At 35.4% G+C, this 24,638-nt stretch overlaps 1 protein-coding gene across 2 annotated transcripts in view; it reads left to right on the top strand.

Annotated features, from left to right (window-relative positions):
* The first annotated feature begins 5,200 nt into the window (after nt 1–5,200).
* LOC118281944 (restin homolog) overlaps nt 5,201–24,638 on the top strand; it is a 133,480-nt gene continuing 114,042 nt past the window's right edge. The window contains exons 1-4 of one of the 2 annotated variants that reach the window (XM_035602788.2): nt 5,201–5,588; nt 15,923–16,467; nt 19,173–19,286; nt 20,423–20,509. In XM_035602788.2, coding sequence (XP_035458681.2) covers nt 16,075–16,467; nt 19,173–19,286; nt 20,423–20,509 — 594 coding nt within the window. In that variant the 5' untranslated portion in view covers nt 5,201–5,588; nt 15,923–16,074. The remainder of the gene's footprint in view (nt 5,589–15,922; nt 16,468–19,172; nt 19,287–20,422; nt 20,510–24,638) is intronic. The other variant, XM_050707540.1, reaches the window with a different exon arrangement.

Raw genomic sequence — 24,638 nt, 5'->3', positions numbered from 1 at the left:
ATTACTGTGAGGACGCCTGCACACACGTTGCATTGAATTTATGAGTACCTAATTAATTTAGTTCTATTTAAAAAAAAACACGTTTCGTAATTTAAATTCTGTGACTATGATTGTATTGACAATCTGACGTGAGAACTTATTATGAACCATATGGCAAATGTCATTGGGGCAACGACCTCTAGCAATTAACAAATCCATGAAAGCCAGGATACTAACATTGATGTCATACCTCTAAAATTAGCAGCAGATTTTTATTAATGTATTATCCAAGTAATAATACTATCTAATACTATACAGGGTAACGAAAAAATAAAGTAATTCCAATATGTAATAATAAAACCATGTTATTTCAATTTGTTCTGTTAAATTAGATACAATCATTGTAAATGTGAGAGCCCTGTAATTAGCTAAAACTGTATTAGACTAGTAGAATGCACTTGTGTCAGCTTGGAGTTGTCATGCTCACTCAAAGGTCTCATTGGCGGTGGCACGGGCATTGGATCGCTCGATTCCCTGCAACATGGTTGAGTTGGGCGGTGCTGGTGTACGTGTCATGTTCGTGAACGGGCGCTGTCAACTGGGACTGGTCAGCTCCAGACTGCATTAAGATTGTTGTCCTCAGGGTTATTTTCTTTTTCTATCACTTTGACTAAATATTAGTTTTACATTGTTCTCACATAGTTGAAGCAATCGAAACAATGTAACCATGAATTGTATTGTGAATCTGATTGGAAAAGAGTAACCTATGGAGTTTCTTGCTCGTTCTTCTCCATAGGAATCTACACTTTGGAACGAGCAAATAGCTTCACTAGAGGACTGACCGACAGACTGACGTTATTAATATTATTATATTTGCTTTGACGTTCAAAAGTGCCTTCCTGGTCTAATTGAAATAAATAATTTTGACTTTGACTTTGACTTTGACTTTGACTTATCTGACATGATCAGTAAATATTTATGATAACAACTATGTATCACTGGCAAACGATAAATAAAAAAATAAATATGCGAATGTGCTTTGAAAAAGGAACACGTCATATTCGAATTTGATTTAAGTATCGATCGACAGAAATGGACATCACTAGGAAGGAAAACTTTAAAAACTTGAAAGTAAGTTTGTGTTTGTAAAGTTCAGTCAAGACTACAGGCGTGATGGCGTGAACAGAGTCGCTATAGTAAACAATTCTTTCTCTGGCTGACGCTGAGTTATTTTTAGGTCAATAGCTTTTGAATTCGCTCATCGTTCGTAGTTGGACCAATGAAAATATACGGCGCTATGCGTGAGTGCGTCAAGAACTAGGAGTTAATTGATTTTTATCCGATCAGGCACGGATGTAATCGAGGTTTTATTCTTTTTATGTTTGACTAGCTTTTGCCCGCGACTTCGTTCGCGTGGAATAGTGACTTCCGGCAAATTTTTGGTTTTAACCACATAGTTCCCGATCTCGCGGGATCTCTTCAAAAATGAGATGTGGAAGATATTCCAGGGAACTCTTCAAAAATCAACATAATGAGCTCTGCGTTTGAATTTAATAGATGTATACTCACTTAGGGCATTGAAAAAATAGTTTAAAAACGGACTTAAACTAACTTAAAACTAAAGAAAGCTACGAATTACGAATTTATAACAATTAAAAAAGAAACTATATGACAACCTATCCTCTATGCTATAATAACCAAGCTTAAACTAAATAATTTAAAAGAAACGACTTAACAGTGGTAATCTAATTAATTTATAATCTTAGATCTTACAATTTTATTAAAAAACTACTACAGTAACTACTAATAATCGATATCAAACTAAACCTACGTTAAATAGTTTAACCAAAAAACCAGGAAAACCCAACGCAAATAAACTTATTAATTGACAAATACAACGAAACCAATTTAGAATATACGAAACAGCAGGACCACTGTCAAATAATCATACGTCTGATAATACACTTTTTGTACGATAGTACTGCTCGGCCGATACCCAACTGAATCTAACGAAACCATAGCGCGATCTATTTCGATCCCAACGCCATCTATCGAGGATAAAGACAACTTGGATTATTTATTTATACTCCGTTCGGGCATTTTCTTTCGTACTAAAAGTTTAATTATATTGATATTATTTTTTTCATACCTGTTTACTATTTATTTACTTTTTTGATGAATTAAAACAATAACATGAACCGAAGTCGTGTAACGATCGACATAGAATTATCTAAACTCCGTTATGAGCGGTTTCTTTGTACTAAATGGGGAGATTAACCGAAGGTTGCAAATATACTGGGATTTTTCTCAAATTAAACCGCAATGAAAGAAGATATTATTTTATCTTATTAACAGAAATAAAAAATATAAATAAAAATAAAAAAAATAATAATAATTAAATATAAATAGAATTTCGATAATTCTTTAATTTAAAATTTTTAATTTAACGTTTGATTATAAACAAAAAATCTTGCACCAATTCGTAAAACTTTAGCCTACTTATATGTAGAAACAAAAATTAGTAATTAATAAACAGTCAAAAGAAAATAAAAATAAAAGCGAACGAGCTTGACCTCGAATGTAATCTATACCTTAACAATTTTAATCAGAAACTTATACGTAAGTATATGTAAGATATACTAATGTGTAACTTAACCTAACGGTAATCTACCGTATTTTTTAAAAAGAGTATAGCAAATAAACAAATTAAATTAAAAGCATTTAAAGAATAGCACCCTCGACATAAAAACTTTAATTTCCCTTTAAAAAGTAAAACAAATAACTATAAAAGAAACTATAATCTTTTTAAAGTTGTACCTTAAGAATTTACTTCTAATTCTGTTAAAGAAAATACGTCTCGTTGTGTGATATCAGTGACCTTTTTAAAAAGTGATTTGGCAGGAACAAATGTTGTACTGTTTATATATTATATTATAGTTAATGTCAGACACGTATGTTGATATTTTAGTGCAGTGATGTGTGAAGTGTTTGAAGATTGACCATCTGTTTCTTGCTCAAATTATAGTGAGTATTATTTTTGTGTACCTGTTAAAGAGCTATTTAAAGGGTTGATGATTAAAGAAATGTTAGAACCCAGGAGAATATTAGTTACTTCCTTTCCTGATTCTATTTTGTAAGTAGTGTTTGTGAAAACCAGTGCGAGCTTAATTATTTTTTACCCGACTGCGCCAGAAGGAGGGTTATGTTTTTCGAGAGTATGTGCTGAAATGTATATAATTGTTTGGCACAGCTCTAGAAAGACTGTTTATGGCTTGTGATATCGTTGAGATTCAGATTTATAATCACTGGATATTTTAAAGATTGTAAAAGTTTGCTTAAGAATTTTCTTCTTAGCCGCATTTGTGATGTAAAGAACTTGAAGTATGTTAGATTCGTGTTTATATCAGTGACCTGGATTTTACGAAGTGATTTTTGGCAGGATATTCAAATATTGTTCACTGTCTACCTGTTTATTCGATGAATTTCAGCTTATAGTCGTTTGATGTCGTATGTACTGTTGATATTTTAGTGCAGCGTTGTGCGAAGTGTTTGAAGATTGAAATCATGTTCATCTTGCTCAAATTACAGTGAGTATTCTTTTTGTGTACCTGTTAAAGAGCTCATCGTAAAATTAGCAGTCGGGACCCATTCTAGAAAGCATGCCGTATGTGCTTCATATTTAGAATGGGTCCCGACTGCTTTAATTTTACGATGCTACTATTTTTTATAAAGAGCAGTGTTTGTGAAATTACATTATTTCGTTCGATGGTTTGTTATTATGGCTTATGCACACATATCTTTTATCAATTATTTGTTTTGATGATAATGTTTGTAATGTACCGACGTACCTACATGGATGTATATGTATAGGAGATAGTGAAAATATGGAAAATACACCAAATCAAAACATGGCCTCTACTTATCAGGAATGCAGCTGTGGATTACCACGATCACGAGATAAAATAGTCGAGTCAGATTACTATTCTATTATTAATACTTTATACATTGATAGCATATATTTGAAAGTAATTTGAAGGGCATAGTTGAGTAGGTACCGCATGTAATTGTACTTACGTACCTACATATGCATTTTATTAACAATTACGTTGATGTATGGATTCTGTAATTTTTTCATTCATAATGGTATATAAACCAATCATGGCAGCAAATAGAAAATACCGATTTTTCTGCAATCACAAAGTAACTCGAAAAAATAAACCAAATATAAAGCGATTGAGTGGTAAAAGTACATAATTTATTTAGGTAAATATAGCTACACAGATGAGAATCTACATACAAAATATAGAAAAAGTGTAGATAATAAAGTAAAACCACTGAAGTAATTTCAATTTCACACTTTAGTAGGTATTTCTAAGTAAAAACGCGGTGCTAATTAATTTAATCGATGACTCACATTTTAGGAAGCCATGTTTTTATTCCCATATTGTTGTTGGAAAAGTGTCCAATTTGTTACGTTTAAGGACAGCAGTAATTCGGAGCTGCTGACTGCCTAGCGGGTTAGCTCGAAACGCAGTAGTAGGAACGGGGTGGTTTTTAGTCAGTAAGAGTCTGATTTTCCCTCTCGCCTCGCCCAAGGCGAGAGAAATATTGGATGATATTCCACTTTCAAAAAAAGGATAGTAGTCATAATAAAATATTGTGATGTTATGAATTGATTTATCTTTAATTGAATAGTCTAAATAACCGCAGGGCTGGACGACTGACTACTGTTACGCATTGCGGATTCTTTTCTCGTACGGGCAATTTTGTGTGATTCACAAATCGTCTGTCCGGGATCCCAAGGTGTTTTTGTTCTTAAAGCTTACATAATTTCGAGTTTATTAAGGGGTTGCTAGACGATTCTAGACGAAGGTCTTATCTACATGTGTGATGGATCTAGGCACAGTAAGAGTCTGACACACACACATTGGGGGTCAAATGTTTAAAAATTACAGGTAACTTAACCCCAGATATGAATAAATTAATGTGAATTGTACGCGGTTACAATACTTAATTTTACCATTATTGACAAGAGATATATTGTCCATATCAAAGAACCAAACTCTCTACCACGTTTAGAGGAAAGTATTACGGATGTGAGATTGCCTAATTTTTTTAAAACTAGGCATTTGTGCCAACTACAGATTGTGTTTCTCCTATAACTAGAAATAGTTATATTTTCATTAATTAAGTTTTAAGTATTTATGAAATGAATTGTCTCAGTGTTGCATGACGCGTGAGCAGCGTCACTCCGACACCGCGAGTCCGCCGGCTGGGCGGTGCGCCGCCCACTGAAAACACTCGAGCGTCAGTCTCGACGTCCACTCCGCGCGGTCCGCCTGTCGTTTCCCGCGACGGCAAACAAACCCCCTATTTATAAGTACAATAAGAACCATAGTCAAATTTCGCACGTGATACGAAAAACCGCGCCATTTTTGTTTTTTTTATTTCTTATTTATAAACATTAACATTTCGAACGGGAAACGACGTAACGCGCTTCGATTCGTTGATTCGATGTTCTCAATTTAAATTGTAGTGTTTCAGACTAACGGGGTGACTAATATTTTTTGTGTATTTTTGAGGATACATTGTGGATTCTTTTTTTGAAGGTACTTTATTTTTTTTATTTTTCTGCTATAAACTTGGCTTCATGTTTTTGTAGTTCACACTGTTGTGTAAAAACCAGTAACATTTGATCAACTATTCATAAAGCATCAATCACCTTTAGGCTAGTTTGTGTGATTACAGTGATTACTAATGATTTTTTTGTATTAAGTTATGAATGTTTCATTAGATTCTTAGTAGTGCATGCAGTTTTCGTACATAACATGATATTATCTTCAGACAGTCTGGTCGAAGACCTCGTGTATATGATGACGATGGTCGATGTACCTATTACGGTAGTTAGTTTTTTAATGATTCAATAGCAAGCGCATTGGACCGGCAACATCATGGTTAATTAATTATACGGCTAAGAACTTCCACAGGTGTGATGAAGCAACTACATTGAGATTGGAATTAATTATATCATTGTAGCTAATTGCTTAAGTAAATATTTGTTAACAATCGTAGATAGATGTGCTAAAAGACCTATACTTAGGTACGGTATGTTTTATAATTTTGTATACCAGAGATAAGGATCGTGGTAGTTAGCGACGCGTAGTTTTTACCTACCAATCTTGTCTACCCTCATTATTTTAGTTATATAGTACTTAATATTTTTTAAACCATTGCCCCACACTCAGATTTTCTCCTGACTCGTGAGTGCGTTTACAAATATACAAGTTCACATACACATCACGCCCAGATCCGAAACAATAATTTCTCACAGAGTTGCTTTGCGGGAAACGAACACGCTACACGTTACACCAACGTATGATCAACAAACTACATAATGATGCTTTATCTGGATATGTTGTATGTGTACCTATATGATAGCAAACAGAGGCTTAAAAGAGTAGAAAATCCTACTAGTCGTAGCATTAAATGAAATAAAAATTACGAAAAAATGTACTCGTGATTGAATGAAAAGCCTGTTGTATGATTGCGTGACGTATTATTACTTTTCTACCCCGGGGGTAACGACCCCTCCCTGCCAGCTAGCCACCATATCTACCATTTATAATGTTAACCTTCTGACGTGTTCCTTTAATGGCGATAATCAATATTAGTACAGGGTGAAGCCAATATAAACAATGTTTAAAAGAAAAGCTTTTTCTTTATTTTTCTTTTGGAGTTTTGATATAACTTTATGTCAATCAAGGCCGAAAGTTACTCGCTGATATTATTATGGAGACAGTTTATGGTGACATGTTTCTGATCTTGTAACTTCTTCATGATCATCCTGTAAGTACTATCTCAGAAGCACCGGTTGGTACGCAAAGTGTAGTGTAGGGTTCGATTCTTGCGAGGACCAACTCTATGTGTGATCCACAAATTGTTGTTTCGGGTCTGGGTGTCATGTGTACATGAAACTGCTACTGTAAATCTAAGGTAGTTTGAGTTCAATATCCGGGTCGAGACTTTTACATTTCTGTGGACAAAATGTGGACATAAAATTCGAAATATGCTCATTTATCTATCACTTTGGACAACAAATGCGTTTATGTTTCGTAAAAAAAATCTACAAAGAATGTATCGTGCATTTTGTATCTAAATATACAACAAAACGGCTGTCGACAAGAATGAGATGTGACATCGAGTGAGGAATTTGAAATTGAACAAACCCATCTGTTGCTGTTTCATTCTTAATTTGGAGTAGACATAACAAGATAATTGTTAACAGTCTTAAATTCGTATGAAGAAAGTATGAAGAAGAAAAGACCAAATCTTATTATAATTATGTATTGAAAACTTATTCATTAAGTATCTACTCGGTATTCCCGATTGTTGGGAAAAATACAAACGTAACTTGGTATTTTTGTATTTATTGTTGTTTGGTATTTTTTTATTATTGAAATGAAATATAATTATTAATTTAAATTAAACATTACGTGTTTGAAATGTACTCTCATAAAAATCATCATTTCTCATTCTTTTAACCCGACGGCAAAAGCAAAAGGGACAGTTAGGTACTAGTTACTTTACAAAATACATAATACTTAGTATTACGGCGTTAAGGCGTGATACTAATTAGCAAAGATGTTTCCATTATAAACATGTTAAACAATAAATATACTAACCTAGGTACTTAAAATATTATTGACGAGTTGGCTTGTCTCCAGATAGTAGGCGTTGTTCAGTTAGAAATTACATGATGACTTGTGTATAAAATAAAAATACATAACAGATGACCCAAATGTCATTGTGTTGTTTGATTTTTGTATCGATAAATGTATGTATATGTACCTAGTGTAGCGACTGAGCTGATAAGCAGTTGCAGAAGGTACAACCTGAGTATCTTATACCACCTTTCTTTGATTAAAATAATTAACTCTTTGACTATCCATAAATATCAGTAAATTAATCATTAGGCAGTTCACTAAATGATATTAACTTGACAGGACTTTATTCGATAGTGGCGCCACCTGTTCAAAATCTTAGGATAGAAAGCAGCTAGTGATGACATTCAACAATTTTTTTCGGATTAATAAAGTAGTACTCCTGATGTGTGGGAGAAATTATTGCATTCAGTAGATACAATAATTTTATTTAGGTTTTACATTTTTGTGTAGGCAGTGGACAGACCTTGGTGCATCATCGTAGGTTCGGGTCATGGTAACAAAACTAATTAAAACTGCACATTGTTGCCATTACTTGCTATTAACTGTATTTTGGTAAGTTTTAGTACAATTTAGAATTTTTAAGATATAATTAAAATGTGTCCGATTCTCCATTAGAGATTTTTCAATTTTTCAACTTCATCCGCAAACAAAATCAAACTACTGAATTAATTATCTATCATACGATTTAAACACTCGACTCGAAGAAACAGTAGCAATCCCTCGTACAACATACGTACCTATCAACAAATTTCATTAAATACAGAATTCGTATTTCTTTCGTGCGGATAATGAATGCAACAACAAATCACGTTACTTACCTCTCTCATATCGTGATAATTTCTCACGATAACTTGTGAAGTTGTGAAGATTCTCTGGTGACATTAGCACACAGAAAATAGATAAACATGCTGCGTAAAATGTCAGCAGTAAAGAGAAGCCATATGAACATAATCACGTGTCAGTACATGGCATGTAAGAAGTAGTGCTATTTTTTCACATGAAAACAGTGGCTTATGAGATTTAACACATTGAACGCTGTGGTGGTCACCGGTGACCGACGTTAGCGGAGGATTTGCCTTCAACAGTTTTCTATTGGCAGTCAAAGACTTAAGGCCTCTTTCACCACGCTCAAAAACGTAGCCGATAAACTTATGAGACAGTTATTAATCCGTGCTATCGTTGTGTATCAAAAACTTGATAAGTATCTAGTGACTATCCAGACTTTTATGAAACAGGTCCTTATTGAGATATTCTACTGTCTATAGAAATGGTACTTTATAATGTAATAGACGGTGAGCCTATTGCAATATACTGGACACAATTCCAGACTCCGTGCTGCTAATGAAAAATTTTCGAAGGGCCGAAAAAAAGCCCAGCAATATTTTACCCAACCGGTGACCGAGACGCCTTGTCCGGCAATCACACTTGTGAACACTCGACCAACAAGGCAGTCAAATGGTATAACATGAAATGAAAAGACATAAAATATGAAGTCGCCAATAAAATTGCTTTAATTACAATTACAATGCTAAGATTTTACAAGACATTAGTTACTAACTCGTATAAATAATATTATTGAAAAGCTAGAAACTATTGACGCATAGTTTCTTCACTTTCGTAACCGAGTACATTCACATTAGATGCTGTAAGGTAATCGATTTTGTAATACTTATGGTATCAGGAAATAAAGGTCCACCGGATCACTTCCTAACTTATCATAAAGGTGGTCAGACGTCTCGTTAATTAATATGTATATTAGACAAGTTCTAGAGGCGTGCCACTTGCACCGGAACATATTTCAGTCCGGATCTGAACCGGGCGCAGTGGTCGTTGACTCTATAAGTGGTTACTTCTACTTGGTAGAAAAAGCTAAACGTATGAGACCTCCCAGTTAGCTACCAGTAAGTCTATTTTAAAAGATTCATTAAATACTTTTTTTAATGACGACGATGATTGCGCAAAGCTTGCGGCTTATTTTTTATGCTAATGCTAATTTTATGCCTTGGAATGTGATGCTACCTATTGCATTTCTTTTTCTAATAAAGATGGGTTTATATTTCTCTCATGTTGAGTTTTAGTCTCCAATATTGCAAATACGTACTTAAGTATGAAACCAAACGTATTCAGACTTACACTACCGAAGTCATTTAGAAAGCTAAAACAATGTAAAACTAAATATGTGTCTGTTGCCGATTGTAGAATAATATACCTATTTAGTAAATTATACGATATTTCAGCTTGAAAATGTCTGCTAATTTCTTCATGAAATTTTAAAAATTACTTCCTGCGCACTAAAAGTGTCGTAAACAAATTACCCTAGTCAGATTTTTATCTCTAAAACGAAATCTAGGCTATTTTCCAGGCTGAATTCGACGCAATTCTAGGTATGTGCGGTGCTACACGTTGCTGTTTTAGCAAAATGATTCATTACTCTGGTTCGTGCGTAATAAATTACGCATGAAACAAATATTTAGGTGGAATGTGGTCTACATTTGAAGTATAGTATCTTAAACATCCAAATAAAAGCATCACGATTTCCAATTTTGATATTTTCGATTAGTGCGAAAGAGATTTTTGCACTTCCTAGATGGCGTCACTGTCGAATAATGTCCTGTGAGTCTTAACAAAGTCACTGATACCTATAGCTATTTGTCAATGGGATGATAGCTATTACATAATAAACTAAACGTCTAGAGATCTTATATTTTACTAACTCTTTGATTGAGTTCAAGTGCATTATATCATAGAGAGACTTTATTGTTGTCATTCCAATTTAGCCTCTATTAATAAAATTCTGAGATGCAGACTAAATTACTGACTCATTCAGTTTCTTTTAATTCATTGAGCAGAATTTAATTCTACTTCCTTAAATATTATTACAAAAAAACTAAACTAGTGTTAATATACTTGACATACAAAAATTGGAAGAAAAAAACCAGTGCACTTTAAATGATTGTGTGGGTTAAGTTATGACAAGTGAGTCGGTAATTCCTCAAGAGGTTAAAACCACTTTGCGAAGTTATGATGACAAACAAGTATGAGAATAGAAAATTGTAGGCGTTGCTTAGGGTCCTTGACATGAGCTTATTTATCTTAATGATGACGACGTAATATTTGTGCCGTAAAATGTTTTGTATGAAAATGTTCGTTCGTAGAAGAGTTCGCATGCAGTATAATTGGCTAACCCTATAGTAATATACTAAAGAGTTTATTGATCTAAAACTTTCTTAAGTCTTGAGTGACTTAACAGCAATTGATGAAAAGTGGGAACCGATATGATGTTGTGTGACCTAAAATAAAAACTTCGATGTTTAGCAAACGAACATTAGGTATGGTACATCCACTTAGAAACACAGTGGGACTGTGAAGCTAAAATTGTGCATGCGACTAAAACTAACTGGTCATTCTTAAAGTGTGTTAAGATATTACCGTGAACACGCTGAACAATTGAATTGCAAAGACGTTCTGTTTACGCACCCACTAAGTAGTGTAAAAGAGAGATCTACGTTTATAAATTACTCTCTACTGCTTGAAGAAAGTATGAAAAATCTTAGAGTTTCTCATAAACAAACACGTGTTAAATCTCAAAAACAATGTAAAAGCTGTCTGTTACACCGTAAATCTTGTTGAAGCAACAAACTGTCTGTACGCACACAACGCAAGACCAATTTATCAAGACACGTGTTGAAATAGGAAATAAATCTGAATTTGCTGAAGTTTGTTTGCAAGTGGCGCCGCCCTGAGATGTCAAGTTACGTTGGTTGTTGTGTTTAGTTTCTGTTTACAATCGCCCTTGCATCGTTGACGTAGGATTCGATTTGGTCTCCAGTCCACTTGAATGTCAGATGTGAAACACACTTGGCTCGTCGCCATAAAGTATTTAGCCGAAGCCGAGAGCTTTGAAGGACGATGTAGTAAGTAGGTATATCAGAAATAATTTGGGCGATGCGGATTTTATTTGGCAACTGTTAACAAGGATTTATGTACGAGTGTTGCTGGTTTGGGCGGAATAAAATAACATCGTGACTTTATCGCCGGAACTTAGACGTAAAAAGGAAATAAAGTAGGGTGTGGTTTATTTCACACAAACTAAACTGGTAGGACTTCGTGATAAAATACTAATACTAACATAGAAACTGAATTCAATTTATAATACCCATTTTACCAATAAGGCGATCAGTTATTTCTCAGAACCGTTACAAATAACACCTCCAAAGGATTAGCTGATGAAAAAACGTTCACATTAAAGGTCAATGGCCTTACACGATTAGTTTTGAAAAAAGCTTTACCTAAATATTTATGTTTGCTGTCGGTTACTAAGCAACGGAAGAAGGAAGGGTCGGAAACGGAGTTAAAAGTTATAATGTGGAAGTCGCTTTAAAAGTAAAGTTCCTTATTTGTATTAGATATCTATGATCAGCAATAAATAGTAGAAGATTGGTTGATAAGTTTTATTCGAACAAACAAACAACAGTTACGGATATGAGAAGGAATGTTGTTAAGTTGAAATGTCTACTATTAATAGAATAGATAAAAAATCCTGTTAGCTTTTAAAAAAGGTGTGAAATATCCATATCGTACGGACATCACTCTGGGCGTGACGTCACTTGACACTGACAGTTCGGCAAGTTGCCGCGCTTTTCATCACCGCCATTGCTGGATAATTACAAATGGCGACGATAGAAAAGATAGACAAATGTTAAATTAAAATAGTTACTATTATTAAACATTCATTACACATGTTAAATAGAATTAATATATCTACATACACGTCTGAATAGGTAGTCAATGTAATTATCCATTGTATAAGGCAGACCTTTTACTAGCCGCCATAAAAGAACACGGTGGGTGGTAAAACAAAACTGTTTAATACGTATTTGAAAAGAAGATGGTAGAGATGGTAGCTTAATACGAAGATGTATGTGGGTAATGAATATTTACGATACGAAAGTTCCATTCTAAGAGTTGATTGGTTTCGTCTGACCAGGCAGAGACAAAGCAAGACACATCATATCATGTATTGTTTTACAACTTCCTCCTGTGACTGTCCCATAATAATAACAATGTGGGTAGACGTCTCGATACGTCGTCTGTCTGTCTGTACTGAGTTTACAACGAAGAGACGATAGACGGTATTATCTTGTAAGGCATCGTTGTTCATTGATTTGGTTACGTCTGAATCTTTATCTCAATTACTTCCATTAATAACTTCACTGGTTATGTTATTTTCATTAGGAATGTAAGAATTGAATTTGAAAAAAAGTCACTAGTTTAGTATTCATAAGTAGCTGATATCAAGACTTTCGTTTAAATTATTCCTCAATGTCGTATAAATTTTGCCCTGACAATAACGTCCAAAACTAGGCGGTCGCCCGGTCGAGCCGTCCTTTGGCTTCATCATAATGTAGTCATTCATTTTTATTTATATAGATTACATCAATCAAATAGGCCTAGTGTTATTTAAGAAGCTCTTCACATATTGTCTACTGCCATTTATACAAAATTAGGTCAGGTGTGGGTGTCTGTGTAAGCATGCGTGAAAACGATGTCCTCAATTTTGTTCTCCACATTTTTTGCCACATATCTGCAAGAAATGTTTTTTAGAAATTTTGCTTTTAAGAGTCTATATTTCAAAGGCATATCATGTATAACAAAGAGAATGGAACAATGCTTTTTGTTTAGGGTGATTAAAATCTCAATGCTGTCGATGACGGATTTAAGAAAATTGGAACATTCCGAAAGGTCGGTCTTATTTCAGCGATCTTTTACAACGATGCGCAACAATATCTGATTCACAGATGAGCGAGTGTTATATTTCGAGAGATGACTACCCCAATAATTTTAATGCTTACCGATGTAATCATAATTATTTTCGTAGCCCTCGAAGACCTACCACGTACAGAGTAGGTTACTAAGAAAACTCACTGTTATTCTTAACTGCCGGATATTTTAGTTGGTTTCCAAACACGCCATTTAAAATTATAGTTGATTGAATTTTGTTGTTCATTCAAGTTTCTTAATTCTTGCTTCTATCGTGTTCATTATCTACATTTCTCAGCTACAATCCAAACAGAGAAAGACTGTTAGAAACACAATTATAAGAACAATTTCTCGCATTAATTCGCATCCACAGAGCGTAAACGCGAATCTAGCCGTACGTCTAAAGATACTAGGTCATCGAGTTCAATTCGCTCGGGTAATTGTAACAATTGCAAGCGTCCTTTGAGCGCGTTTCCTTATTAAATTGGACCTAATTTGCTCCGTTATGCGTCCGCGCCGTGACGTGAGCTCTGAATATATTGCATAGTGATTGTAGAGTTTGTTGACTCGTGTCGGAGCATAGAAATAAACATTTGTTTATATATGCAGCGAGCGAAATGATTTTATTGTGAACATGTGCTAGGTTACGATATGAAAGTCCATTTACTATTTTCATACTCCATATCAGGAATAGTTTCTCCTGAGAATAGACATTTTCAATTCTAACGCGTCTATATAATGAAGCAACGGAGTCTTTGTGTCTGGTTGAGCAGTGTTTCGAAAACAACAGTAACATCGTATTTTCTACGTTTTATATGCCCAGCCCAGACACTTCAATTATTCTATTTGCAACATGTCAACAGTTTAACTCATGTGTTTTACGTAAACTAGCACATAAACTACCTACGGCATCTTGAAGTTTCTAGGAATACACGACCTCTCACTTCCCGTCAATGTTGTAAGATTACGTCTATTAGCCTCACTTGCAGTGTCATCCGTAGTAATCACTTACTCTATGACGTTATTACCTGTATCGATCATGATCATAATGTCTGTTTTAAATTGGACGATGATTAGAAAATGACCTTTTTGTACTTCCTTATTTTCACTTCTCTCACAATTTCTTGCTTCAGGACCATTGGCACTTGTGTCCCATAAAGACAAGAGACTTCTATTGAAGAAGGTTAATGTGTAGCGAACAAGGACTAGACACTACCAAATCGCCACTATCATAATACCAAACTTGAAACATCCACTGCTGAATATAGACGATCCCAATGATTTCCAGACATCGACCGGCATATAAACAATCTGGACCAATTTCGAGCCACACGCTACATTAGCTAAACTAATCCATATCTTCAGATATTTGAAGATTTTGCCTGTCACAGTCTCGCCTCGCCCTTCATGGTTGATGTCATCCAACTAGACCGTTTCAGTAGGAACATCGTTTTCAAGGGCAATTAGACTATTTATAATTATGGTGTCAACGGTTCCCAGTCCCGGCTACCTGTGTATTGCTTCGTGTTGTTCACCCATTAGCTAATTGTGTCATAGTGTCGAGTGACAGACTGGCCTACTTTAAATTACCTTACTATGTTTTATTTAGCAATTATCACGCGTATCTGTTGAGACGGGAAGCTCATCAATTTCACATATTAGTATCTATGACGTGTTTCTTTTTTATTTCCGTCATATTGAACTAATGGAGAGAAGCTTGTATGAAAGAATCGTTTGTCAAAACTTTTGAAGTTGTGGATTTTATTTTTCTTTGATGATCAATGGCTGTTTTCTTTTTCATTTATTAGTGTCTTGGACAATCCACATTCTTTCACATAGCAAAAAGTCTACGATATAAATAACTATAGCTGCAAAACCTTGGTTCAATTAATAAATCGTCAAAAATGGAAAACAGCGAGTAGACTTGAACACTAGGCATATTTGGTTCTGCCTAGAGATAAAGTTTATTTTGTAAACTCGTGTCCTTATTACGAAAACACACATTGCACTGTTAAAAACCTAAACAAACTAGCTTCAACTAATTATATACTACACAAAGGCAGAGTTTCATTGTTTACGCAGAGATTACTGGACACGCGAACGTGTAATGAGAACATGGTGAAGATTAAAAGACTACTGTTTAATTCCTAGCTGGCCATCGTCCCACATAGTTGTTCACGCAGCGCCCTACTTCCACGCAGTGTAAACACTATTGCACAAACTAATTCGTTTTACGATTTATCGAAACTCGTATACGTACATTATAACATGGCTCATTTATCTCTGCATATCCTCCCAGACAATTAGCAGATTCAGATTCCTAGAGTTGCTCCCTTAAAAGCATCCAAAACCATGAATTACAACTAATTTTAGCACCTCACATAGCATAAGTTTTCAGTATTAACTTAAACTTGGCATCGTTCCAACAATGTATTCAATTTACATGCTTTCCATTTCAGAATTGGCTACCAGACCCCGGAACAGAAGAACAACACGAATCGAAACGAAATACGATAAATAAGCGAACCGTACCCAAGAGTACGAGGCAATAGACCGCGGACGGGTGAGACGTAGTCCCGAATTGTGATAACGAAGCCGGGGACGCCTAGACATGGCGTCCACCGACACATCGACCACCAGCAGTCAGATATCCGCCGTAGCTAATGAGGAACACAAGCGTACCGTCGACGAAGCATTCTTAAACAAGATGAAAGGCCTCGTCGAAAGGTTAAGGCTTGAGAACGCGACCTTGAAGAAGTCGCTCGACATCGAGCGGAGCGAGGTCCGAGCACTTAAGGCCCGCAATGAGAGCACACTCAGAAACCTAAAGACTGAACACAGAAAGAAAGAAGAATTTCTAGAAAAACAATTACGAACAGCTAAACCAGATAAGACATCAGACAGTGCACAGTCACTAGATAACAAAGTCTTAGAAATTAAGAAATTAACGATAGAAATTCAGTCTTTAAAGTCAGCAAATAAGGGTCTTCAAGAAAAACTCAAGGTAAGAGCAACAAAGTACAATAATTATTTTCCTTTATTCTTGATTAACTTATGGATTAATATTTCCAAGGCAAATACGATAGCACTGATTAATTCTCCGATCGCCAGCATGTAGAACATTTCTTGCAGATTTATCATGTTCAAAGGCTTCCTGTCTTTGCTTTGTATTGAACTGAAGCGACTTCGGTCTACATTGTATTCTTCCGTTTTGCCCCAGTACTGTAGAATGCCCCCTTCAAACAGTCGGTATATTATGTAATTGAGCCGGGAAACGTATGGGCTTCCGTATCGCAAGCCATACACTATAAAACATGGTACAGGACACTCTGGCATCGTGTAGAAAAGTGGTTTTCCATCGTCCATGTACGATGCTTTCCTACTTACATACTGAGAATCGGTTTTCCTCAACAGCATAGCGTATTGATACTCTCTTTTGTCTAGGACTTCCCGGATTTTCTTGTCGCTAAATGAAACAATACGGTTCTTTATAAGGTTGTAAAAATTCGGGCTTAGGCTATTGTTAAAGATGCGGAAATCTCGATTGTGAATACCAAAAGTAAGGTTAGATGCTCCTAATTCTCTCATAGTTTGTATGTCTGGTTTATATCGTGGATATGTAACAGCGGTTGTTATGATTCCCTAAAACAAAAAGTTTATATAAGAGTCAAAGAGCTAAATGTTTCAATATTTGTAACTACTGTATGATTTTATTATGTAAATAATCTTAGTGTACTTACATCAATGGCGCAGTCGATGATTAAAGAGTACACGACAATCATTAGAACCAAGATCCTGAATATTGGGCCCATGAATTTGAAGTCCACAGTTTGCCTTATGAAACATTTTACGAGGTCTATCAAGGTGGCTCCGATGCTTTGTTTGTCGTCTATGTTGTAAATGTTTGTTTCAACTTTCCGCACCAAAATTGTTATCACGATGAAAATGGCAAAGGTAAAGAAAAACAACAGCAGCAGTTCCGCAGTGATTAAGTTAATCGTTGTTTTGAATGTAGACTGCGTATCTGATTTCTTGACAAGGAAACAAAGTTCATCTTGATTAAGGGGATACGTAGTATCAATGTAGCCGTAGTAACTGTTTTTCAAGATTCGAGAATTTAATTCAAGGTCGGTATATCCATCCATCAGGTCTGCAGTTACTCCAGTCGCTGTTCCATTGTCTAGTAGATCCCCAACTGTACTATCGTCTCTAGGAGGCAAAGGGTAACAAGTAGCATTCATGAAATTGATAACAGTTTTCGCAAGGTTCGAATCACACTGCACAGGCCCAGTTTTATCAGATACATAGACTTTTCTAAAGACACTCAAGCGCAATCCATATCCATAGAGATTGTTGTACTGTTTAGAGAGCAATCTGCTAACGTCTTTGATATGTGTGATGTCACTGATTTTTTCGAAGAAAGGGTTGTAAGCGTACATTTTCAATACTTGGTCTGCTTTCAAGATTAATACGGAATTCGTTAGGCTACTGCTCCACAGTAATTGAAAATGATAACGCAAAGCGTGGTAGAAATAGTTATCTAGTACCACTGGTGACTTGACAACAAAGATGACCGCACTCCTGGGCTTGAACATCCCAGTTCTCTTCAGTGCTGTGATAGCAGCCTCGCTGACATCGATGGATAGGTCGTTGGATGTAACCAAGTAGGCAGTCTCACCGTGACTGTTGTATCGAGGTTTTATAACGCTGTGATTGTTGTTGGGACAACCGTTTAAGAGCATAACGTTATATCCATAGTCATACTGTTCAGTATACTTTAAGATTCTATTCTCAAAATAAGTGAACTCACAAAACGTGATGGTGAAGTACCACTGACGGAAGGAGTTGTACATGATGTCCACCACCTCGTACGCGTACTCTGCTTTCGATGCTGTTTCATTATGATACTCCATGACTTCTTTGTAGAGAGCGTTCGTTTCATTTAAGCACAGGGCTGAATGGTAAAGTAACAACGTTACCAGGAACACAAACATTGTGAGGTATCCAACGTTCAGTGTGGAAGGTGTCGGGAAGCAAACTGCAGAGCTTAAGGCCATTTCCATATAAATGGGGCTTTTTAAATCATTAGCGGGTGTTCCATCATGCATTGTGTGTTTAATAGAAGCACGTCAATTACGGGCTTGGAAAATATTGTCGTTTAATATTGTGTTGTTATTCCGTACAAGTATTACGAGGGCTACCGACGGTCGCTCATTAAATGGAATATGACATGAAGTAACGAGTCTAAAAGAAATAGGTAGTCAGTTTTAATTAGTTCAACGACTGTATTTCTAGAGAAAGTTTATGATCGACTTCTGATAGGTAATTGCAGTTTATTGGATTTTTATTGAAAAGTGCAGTAACTGGTTTTCCTAAGATATTTGCATGGTGTTCGCTCTTTAGATTACCTAGGCAGTGTGGTTTGCTCATCGTCCGTCACGACGTAATAGCGAGCTGATTGGGATCTCTTATCTAATTGAGTGAGCGCCGTTTTGATGCATGTTTGGAACAGTTCTCGACCTTGGTTCTGTAATTGGCAATTTAAAGTTTTCTGGTACTGACTGTAAAACGATCATTGTACGAATTCCTTTTTTGTGTACCTATTTTACAGGTAGCTAATTTACCTTAATTTTATGCTTTAGATTTTATAGAATTATCAAACTATATTATTTTAAATCTTCTAATAGTAAATGTATGGTATGTTCCCAGGTTGCGCAGGCGGCGGAGTGCGCTCGCGCGGCCGAGCTGCGCGCGCAAGCCGCGAAGCACAGCGCGCTCGAACAGGCCGCGCGAAGAGACGCACGCGCACAGTGCCATAAACTGGTCAGTAATTAATCCATTTATGGAATTTATAATCCTTATGAACTTATTTTTGCTATAAAAGATTAAACGAAGTTTTGATTGAAACAGGAAGGTATCGAAGATCACTACTACAATCGGTATTGCATAATTTCTATCCCTTGCTGGATCTCTCTATTAGTAGCAGACCACACAATCTTCAATCAATTAAAGTTGGTGGATTTGTAAAATAACTTTGATTAAATGTTACTTAGTTCTGAACTTCTGTCTGTTTTCCGATTATAATCATCCCTGAAGTTTTGGAAGGTGTCGTAGATCTCTTATGTTTTTTCATTTAGACATTTACGTTAATTTTTACATCAGTGTTAATCTCAAACATTACACTTTCTGTTCTCTCGATCGGCTATCGTTTAAATGCCATTTGGGTCACTAATGCTTGGTATTATAAGTAGAGTGTTCATATTTATAGATCGCGAGTGTGTTAACACATTTGTTGATTGGATTACCGGCATCGCAGTAATTGTCATTACTTAATGATTGGACCATTTCATTTCAAGTCCTTTGTATGTCATTTAAGTGTTTTTCATCTATACATTCTATGGTAGAAGGTTTAAAATCATTTATTTTGTTTTTAATGTCGTGTACTCGTATTAATAAATGCCTGTATCAGAGGAGAGATGTGTCATTTGATTTATACTGAACTTATGCAACCATTTCCATTATTGAAATTTCACCATATTTATAATTATATTTTCCTTCCTCCCTATGAACCTTAAACACATGACTAAGATAATCCATACAAGTAGAATGGATTTAGCAAGATAGACGTTTTTGCAAATTAGTCGTACGTACCTACATAAAGCCGATGCGTATTACTCTGTAATTTTGTATCATAGCTGGCCTTGTATATGTATATTCTAATTTAATTACCTAAATACGAACTATAATCCACTTATAACCTCCCATACGTGAGGTAAGCTTATATTGTTGCGGCGCCTTAACTAAATGTTATAGCAATGTGGTGTAAGCGTTGCTCGTACTAAAACTTCAGGCGCCGGACACAAATCGTAGTCGTTTTTGTAAGAAGATTATAGAGCGATTAGAGTTTTCGTTGCTATTCCTTGATTGGATTGTTAATGTATAATGTTTTTTGTTAACAGCTGGAGGAAATTAAATCGAAAGAGAGGGTGATACTACAACTGAAGCGAGAAGCAGCGCGGATGGCAGTCATCCAACAAAATGAACAGGTTAGCGGATTGCAATTTATAACCAAACTATTATAGCATATCTAGATCATAAAATTTCAGTCTTTATAATATAGCTTCAATAAAAATAATTAAGTTATAACATGAATCTATTTATGTGTTAACAATGAGTGCTGAAAGGACGAGTTCTTAAAGTCAACATCATAAAGCAGTGATGAACTCTACACTTTTTAATTAATCGTGTCAGAGAGAGGTTAAACAATTGCCAAATATCAAGCCAGTTGTTGTGTCTGTGGAAAGTAGATATTAGGATTTCGGAAATAACAAACTCAAACACTCAAAGTATTTCTTCCACAATACATACACAATCCCACTACCAATAACAATCTGAAAATAAAATAAAAATCAATTAAGTAGGTAATAGATATTCATTCAAAATCTTTTAACAAGAAACGTAAACAGTTGGCTTCAAAGAGAAATAAAAAAATAAGTACTAACTAATTCTTATTCATGTCTTGTAAGCGTTTTATGATTCCTACCAACAGGCCTGCTGAGGGGTTTTCTCGGAACATTACTGAACTTGACATTTAATGATCTTGCTCAATCTTGTGATATTATTATGATGTTTGTGCACTTGTATGAAAACGCATAATTAGAAATATAATAAAGACTGTGTATAAATAAGATTTTTCTTCGAAACCGTTTGCTAGAACTCACAATTGCTTGTGATTTATTATTCAGGAGAAAATCTAATGGGTTAATCTGAAAGTCATTTGACATAAATGTGTAGAAGACTTTAGCTTAAATGCTACATACAAAGTGTGGGAGTGTTCGATCGAAGTGATACCCCGGCTTCACAAAAAACTCGACGTGAAACAACGCTTGCGCTGTGTTTCGTTGTGTGAGTGAGGTTACTGGAGGCCCAATTACCCCTCTTCTCAATCTTAAAAATCCCTGATTTCCCAACAACCCTTCCTAACCTCAAAAGGCCGGCAACACACGCCTCTGGTGTTTCAGGTGTTCATGGGTAGCGGCAATTTCTTACCATTAGGTGATCCGCCTGCTCGTTAACCGACTTGTACCATAAAAAATCGTACTTATTACAGGGACCAGTTCTTTACCATACACTGGATACAAGCACGCGAGAAAACCGACTTCAAATTTTTTTGGCAATGTTTCCAGAATCTAGAACTATACAGTTTAGTCTATGTAGGAGATGTTATGTAATGTTACAGTGCATGTTGTGACACCAAAATGTTGTGCATTTATATTAATTATTACATAAGTGCTTAGATGTAAGTTGTAATGTAACAGCTACTGGTCGTCCAAATAAATAAATAAATAGGAGAAACGAGATCACAATTTTATGGCATTGTTTCCAGAATCTAGAACTAGACAAACTGTTGCTATATAAAACATAGGTAAATTAATGGAGAAATGCTGTGTCCCAAAGTATTTCTAAAAGCTAAATAATTATGTTCCCGTGGGAAACTAATGTGAGGTTGCGAGTCGCCGCGGGCTTAGCTCTAAAATACTCGTATTAACTTTACCTCGTGTCGGACAATTCCTTTATACTTGCTCGACAGACACAGTAATACTGTACCAAATATAAATGTGATTATAAAATGGTGCTTTACGTATTATGCACTTATTTTATGTCAAGCATGCCGTTATGTTAATGCGATTGAAATATTGATAATTTTCTAAGTTTTGTCTGCGGCTTTTTCCAATGTTCTTACACTGTATGCAAATATAATTATGTATATTTACAAATTAAGAAGATTGGTTAAATAGATAAGTCAAGGAAATTACAAAATAAATAATTTAACATGGCATTTATAACAATTATTAGTTGCGACAGCGCCTGATGAATATTGGAGAGCAATATCAATAGCGACGTAAAGCGCTTTTTTTACTCATTTTTATTATTGAACGTGTGTTTAGCTAGTCAAGAATCTATTTCAAAAGGTGTTGATATAACTATGCTTTACACATCTTTTAAATTCGTTTAAGTTACATTTTTTTTTATTATAAGTACCTACTAAGTTATCTATTGTACTATGTATTATTTTATTAAACTATTGATATTATGTGTGAAGTTTGGATGGATTATTTCAGGTCCTAAACATTGAAGTTCAAAATGTTACCACAAAGGAAGCCATTGTTATTAAAACATTCTCGGTCCAAATTAAAAGTAAACGTAGCACTTGAGGCACCCCAAAGCGTGGGAGAGTGCCGGAGGGCCCACGATAACCGGGCTACTTGGGGAGTGCCCTAGGCCCGGCCAATAAGCGATAATACACCTCATGTCCGGTGGAATGTATGAAATTTCCGATATTTTTACTTTAATAACGTAACCCGAGTCAGTTGTTTAACGGGAGTATAATAGCAGTGTTTGGGAAAGTTGATCGGTTTTGTGTGTCTTATTTACATGTTTGTTATTCAGAACAGAAGTCATTTCGCCTACTTCACTGTTTAATTAATGCAGTATGAAATGTAAAAAATGGATAGCAGTGACATATCAATCCTTTTTTTTTGAGGGGGGAAAATCGTCCCATGACTTCTCCCGTCTTGGGTGAGGCGGGAGGAAGTGTCAGACTCTTACTGACTAAAAACTACCCCGTTCCTTCTCCTGCTTTAAGCCGGAGCCCCGGTAACCTTTTACGTTGTCTGCAGCTCCGGATCGGGGACATATCAATCCTGGAATTAAGATTCGCGATATTTTATGTATTTGACATCCGAATTTACGCTACGTCAACAATGGTAGGTTACGCTATGGTGTAGTGCACTTTAATCTTACGGTACAAAACTTCGGTGGTCAGGTTGATCAGATTCGTGACCTATTTTCTGGTGAAAAGATACTATTTGAAAGAAGTGATTAAGTGAAACTTATCACATTGATCTCTATTAAGAGCTTTCTCAACTTACACGTAAAACGACTGACTCATACGACATTTGCAGTGAGATAAAATATTCGCTCCGATCTTTTAAGATTTAACCGAATATTTTCCTCTATACAATAAAGCCACATTTTTTGCTTATCCTTAAGCACAGTTTCTCACGCTTTTCTAATATTAAGACGTAAATCTTATCGCTTTAAGCGATTTATGAGTACAAGTACTCATAGAGATGAAGCTATGTTTTTTCAAAGAACTAAGTACTATCATAGATTGTTTGTTTAGATAGCCTTTCTAAGTTAGATCGTTGATATTTCCTAGATCATTGCAAGTCTCTTGAATTATCGAACTGTTGAAATGTTTAGATTTATTATTGTTACCTTAGCTTATTGTTTTGCAACTTCGTTTGTTCAGTTCTGTCGAATGTACTGCGAGTGCTGGTTGTAAATTCTTATTGTCTTTGCGATGTCTATTCGGTATCGTTGCGTAGGGACTTATTTATGGAAATAAATGGTCTTATTCCCATGTTGGGATTTATAAATGTAGATTTTATATAAGAAAAAGTTTACTATTTCAATTTTACTATGTAGTTTTACAGTCTTTTACTAACTGCTAAACTATACTCTCTCTCATTTAGCCATGGAACATAAGTTACTAGATTTCATAGTAAACAGCAGTGAGATGTTAATTCTGGGTAATCTACACAGAATACGTTTACGCTGTTAGTCGCTCGTAAAGTTTTACTACTCGATTCACAGTTTAGATACACGTTTTTTATTCCGTTTTAAAATTGATGTGGAAAGGCCGGAATGATCTATGGTACTACACATATTCATCTGTGTCAGTGTTTCTTGCCTTATGATATTGGCGTTTATGATTTCCTTTCCATAAATTGTTCAAGAGTCAGATAGAACTTCTCCTCGCCACTGGGGAGGTTTTAGAAGGTAAAAATCCCACAAGTCTTTTATCCCTAGAAAGCTAGAAAAATTTGTAAAGCTTTCCCTTATCATCAAAAAAATACTTCACCCTTATGCTCAATTTATTGCAAGTTGCAACTAGCGAGCGTCACTTTCTGTCCCAATCACCCACCCCCTTATCATTCAGTTCTTTTACTTCCATATCAATTCACATAAACTTATCAAGGTCCATTTTTGCCCTATGTGAAAACACCGCAATAATTTTTATAGTAAGTATAAATTCCAACTGTACCTTACGGATATTGAATTATTTCCACTAGAAGTTTCGTGGGCTCAAATTGACCATGAACAATGGAC

The sequence above is a fragment of the Spodoptera frugiperda genome, chromosome 31, assembly GCF_023101765.2.
Source record: "Spodoptera frugiperda isolate SF20-4 chromosome 31, AGI-APGP_CSIRO_Sfru_2.0, whole genome shotgun sequence".
Taxonomy (NCBI): domain Eukaryota; kingdom Metazoa; phylum Arthropoda; class Insecta; order Lepidoptera; family Noctuidae; genus Spodoptera; species Spodoptera frugiperda.
Note: the sequence above shows the minus strand (reverse complement) of the source record. Positions and strands in the feature narration are given on the sequence as shown.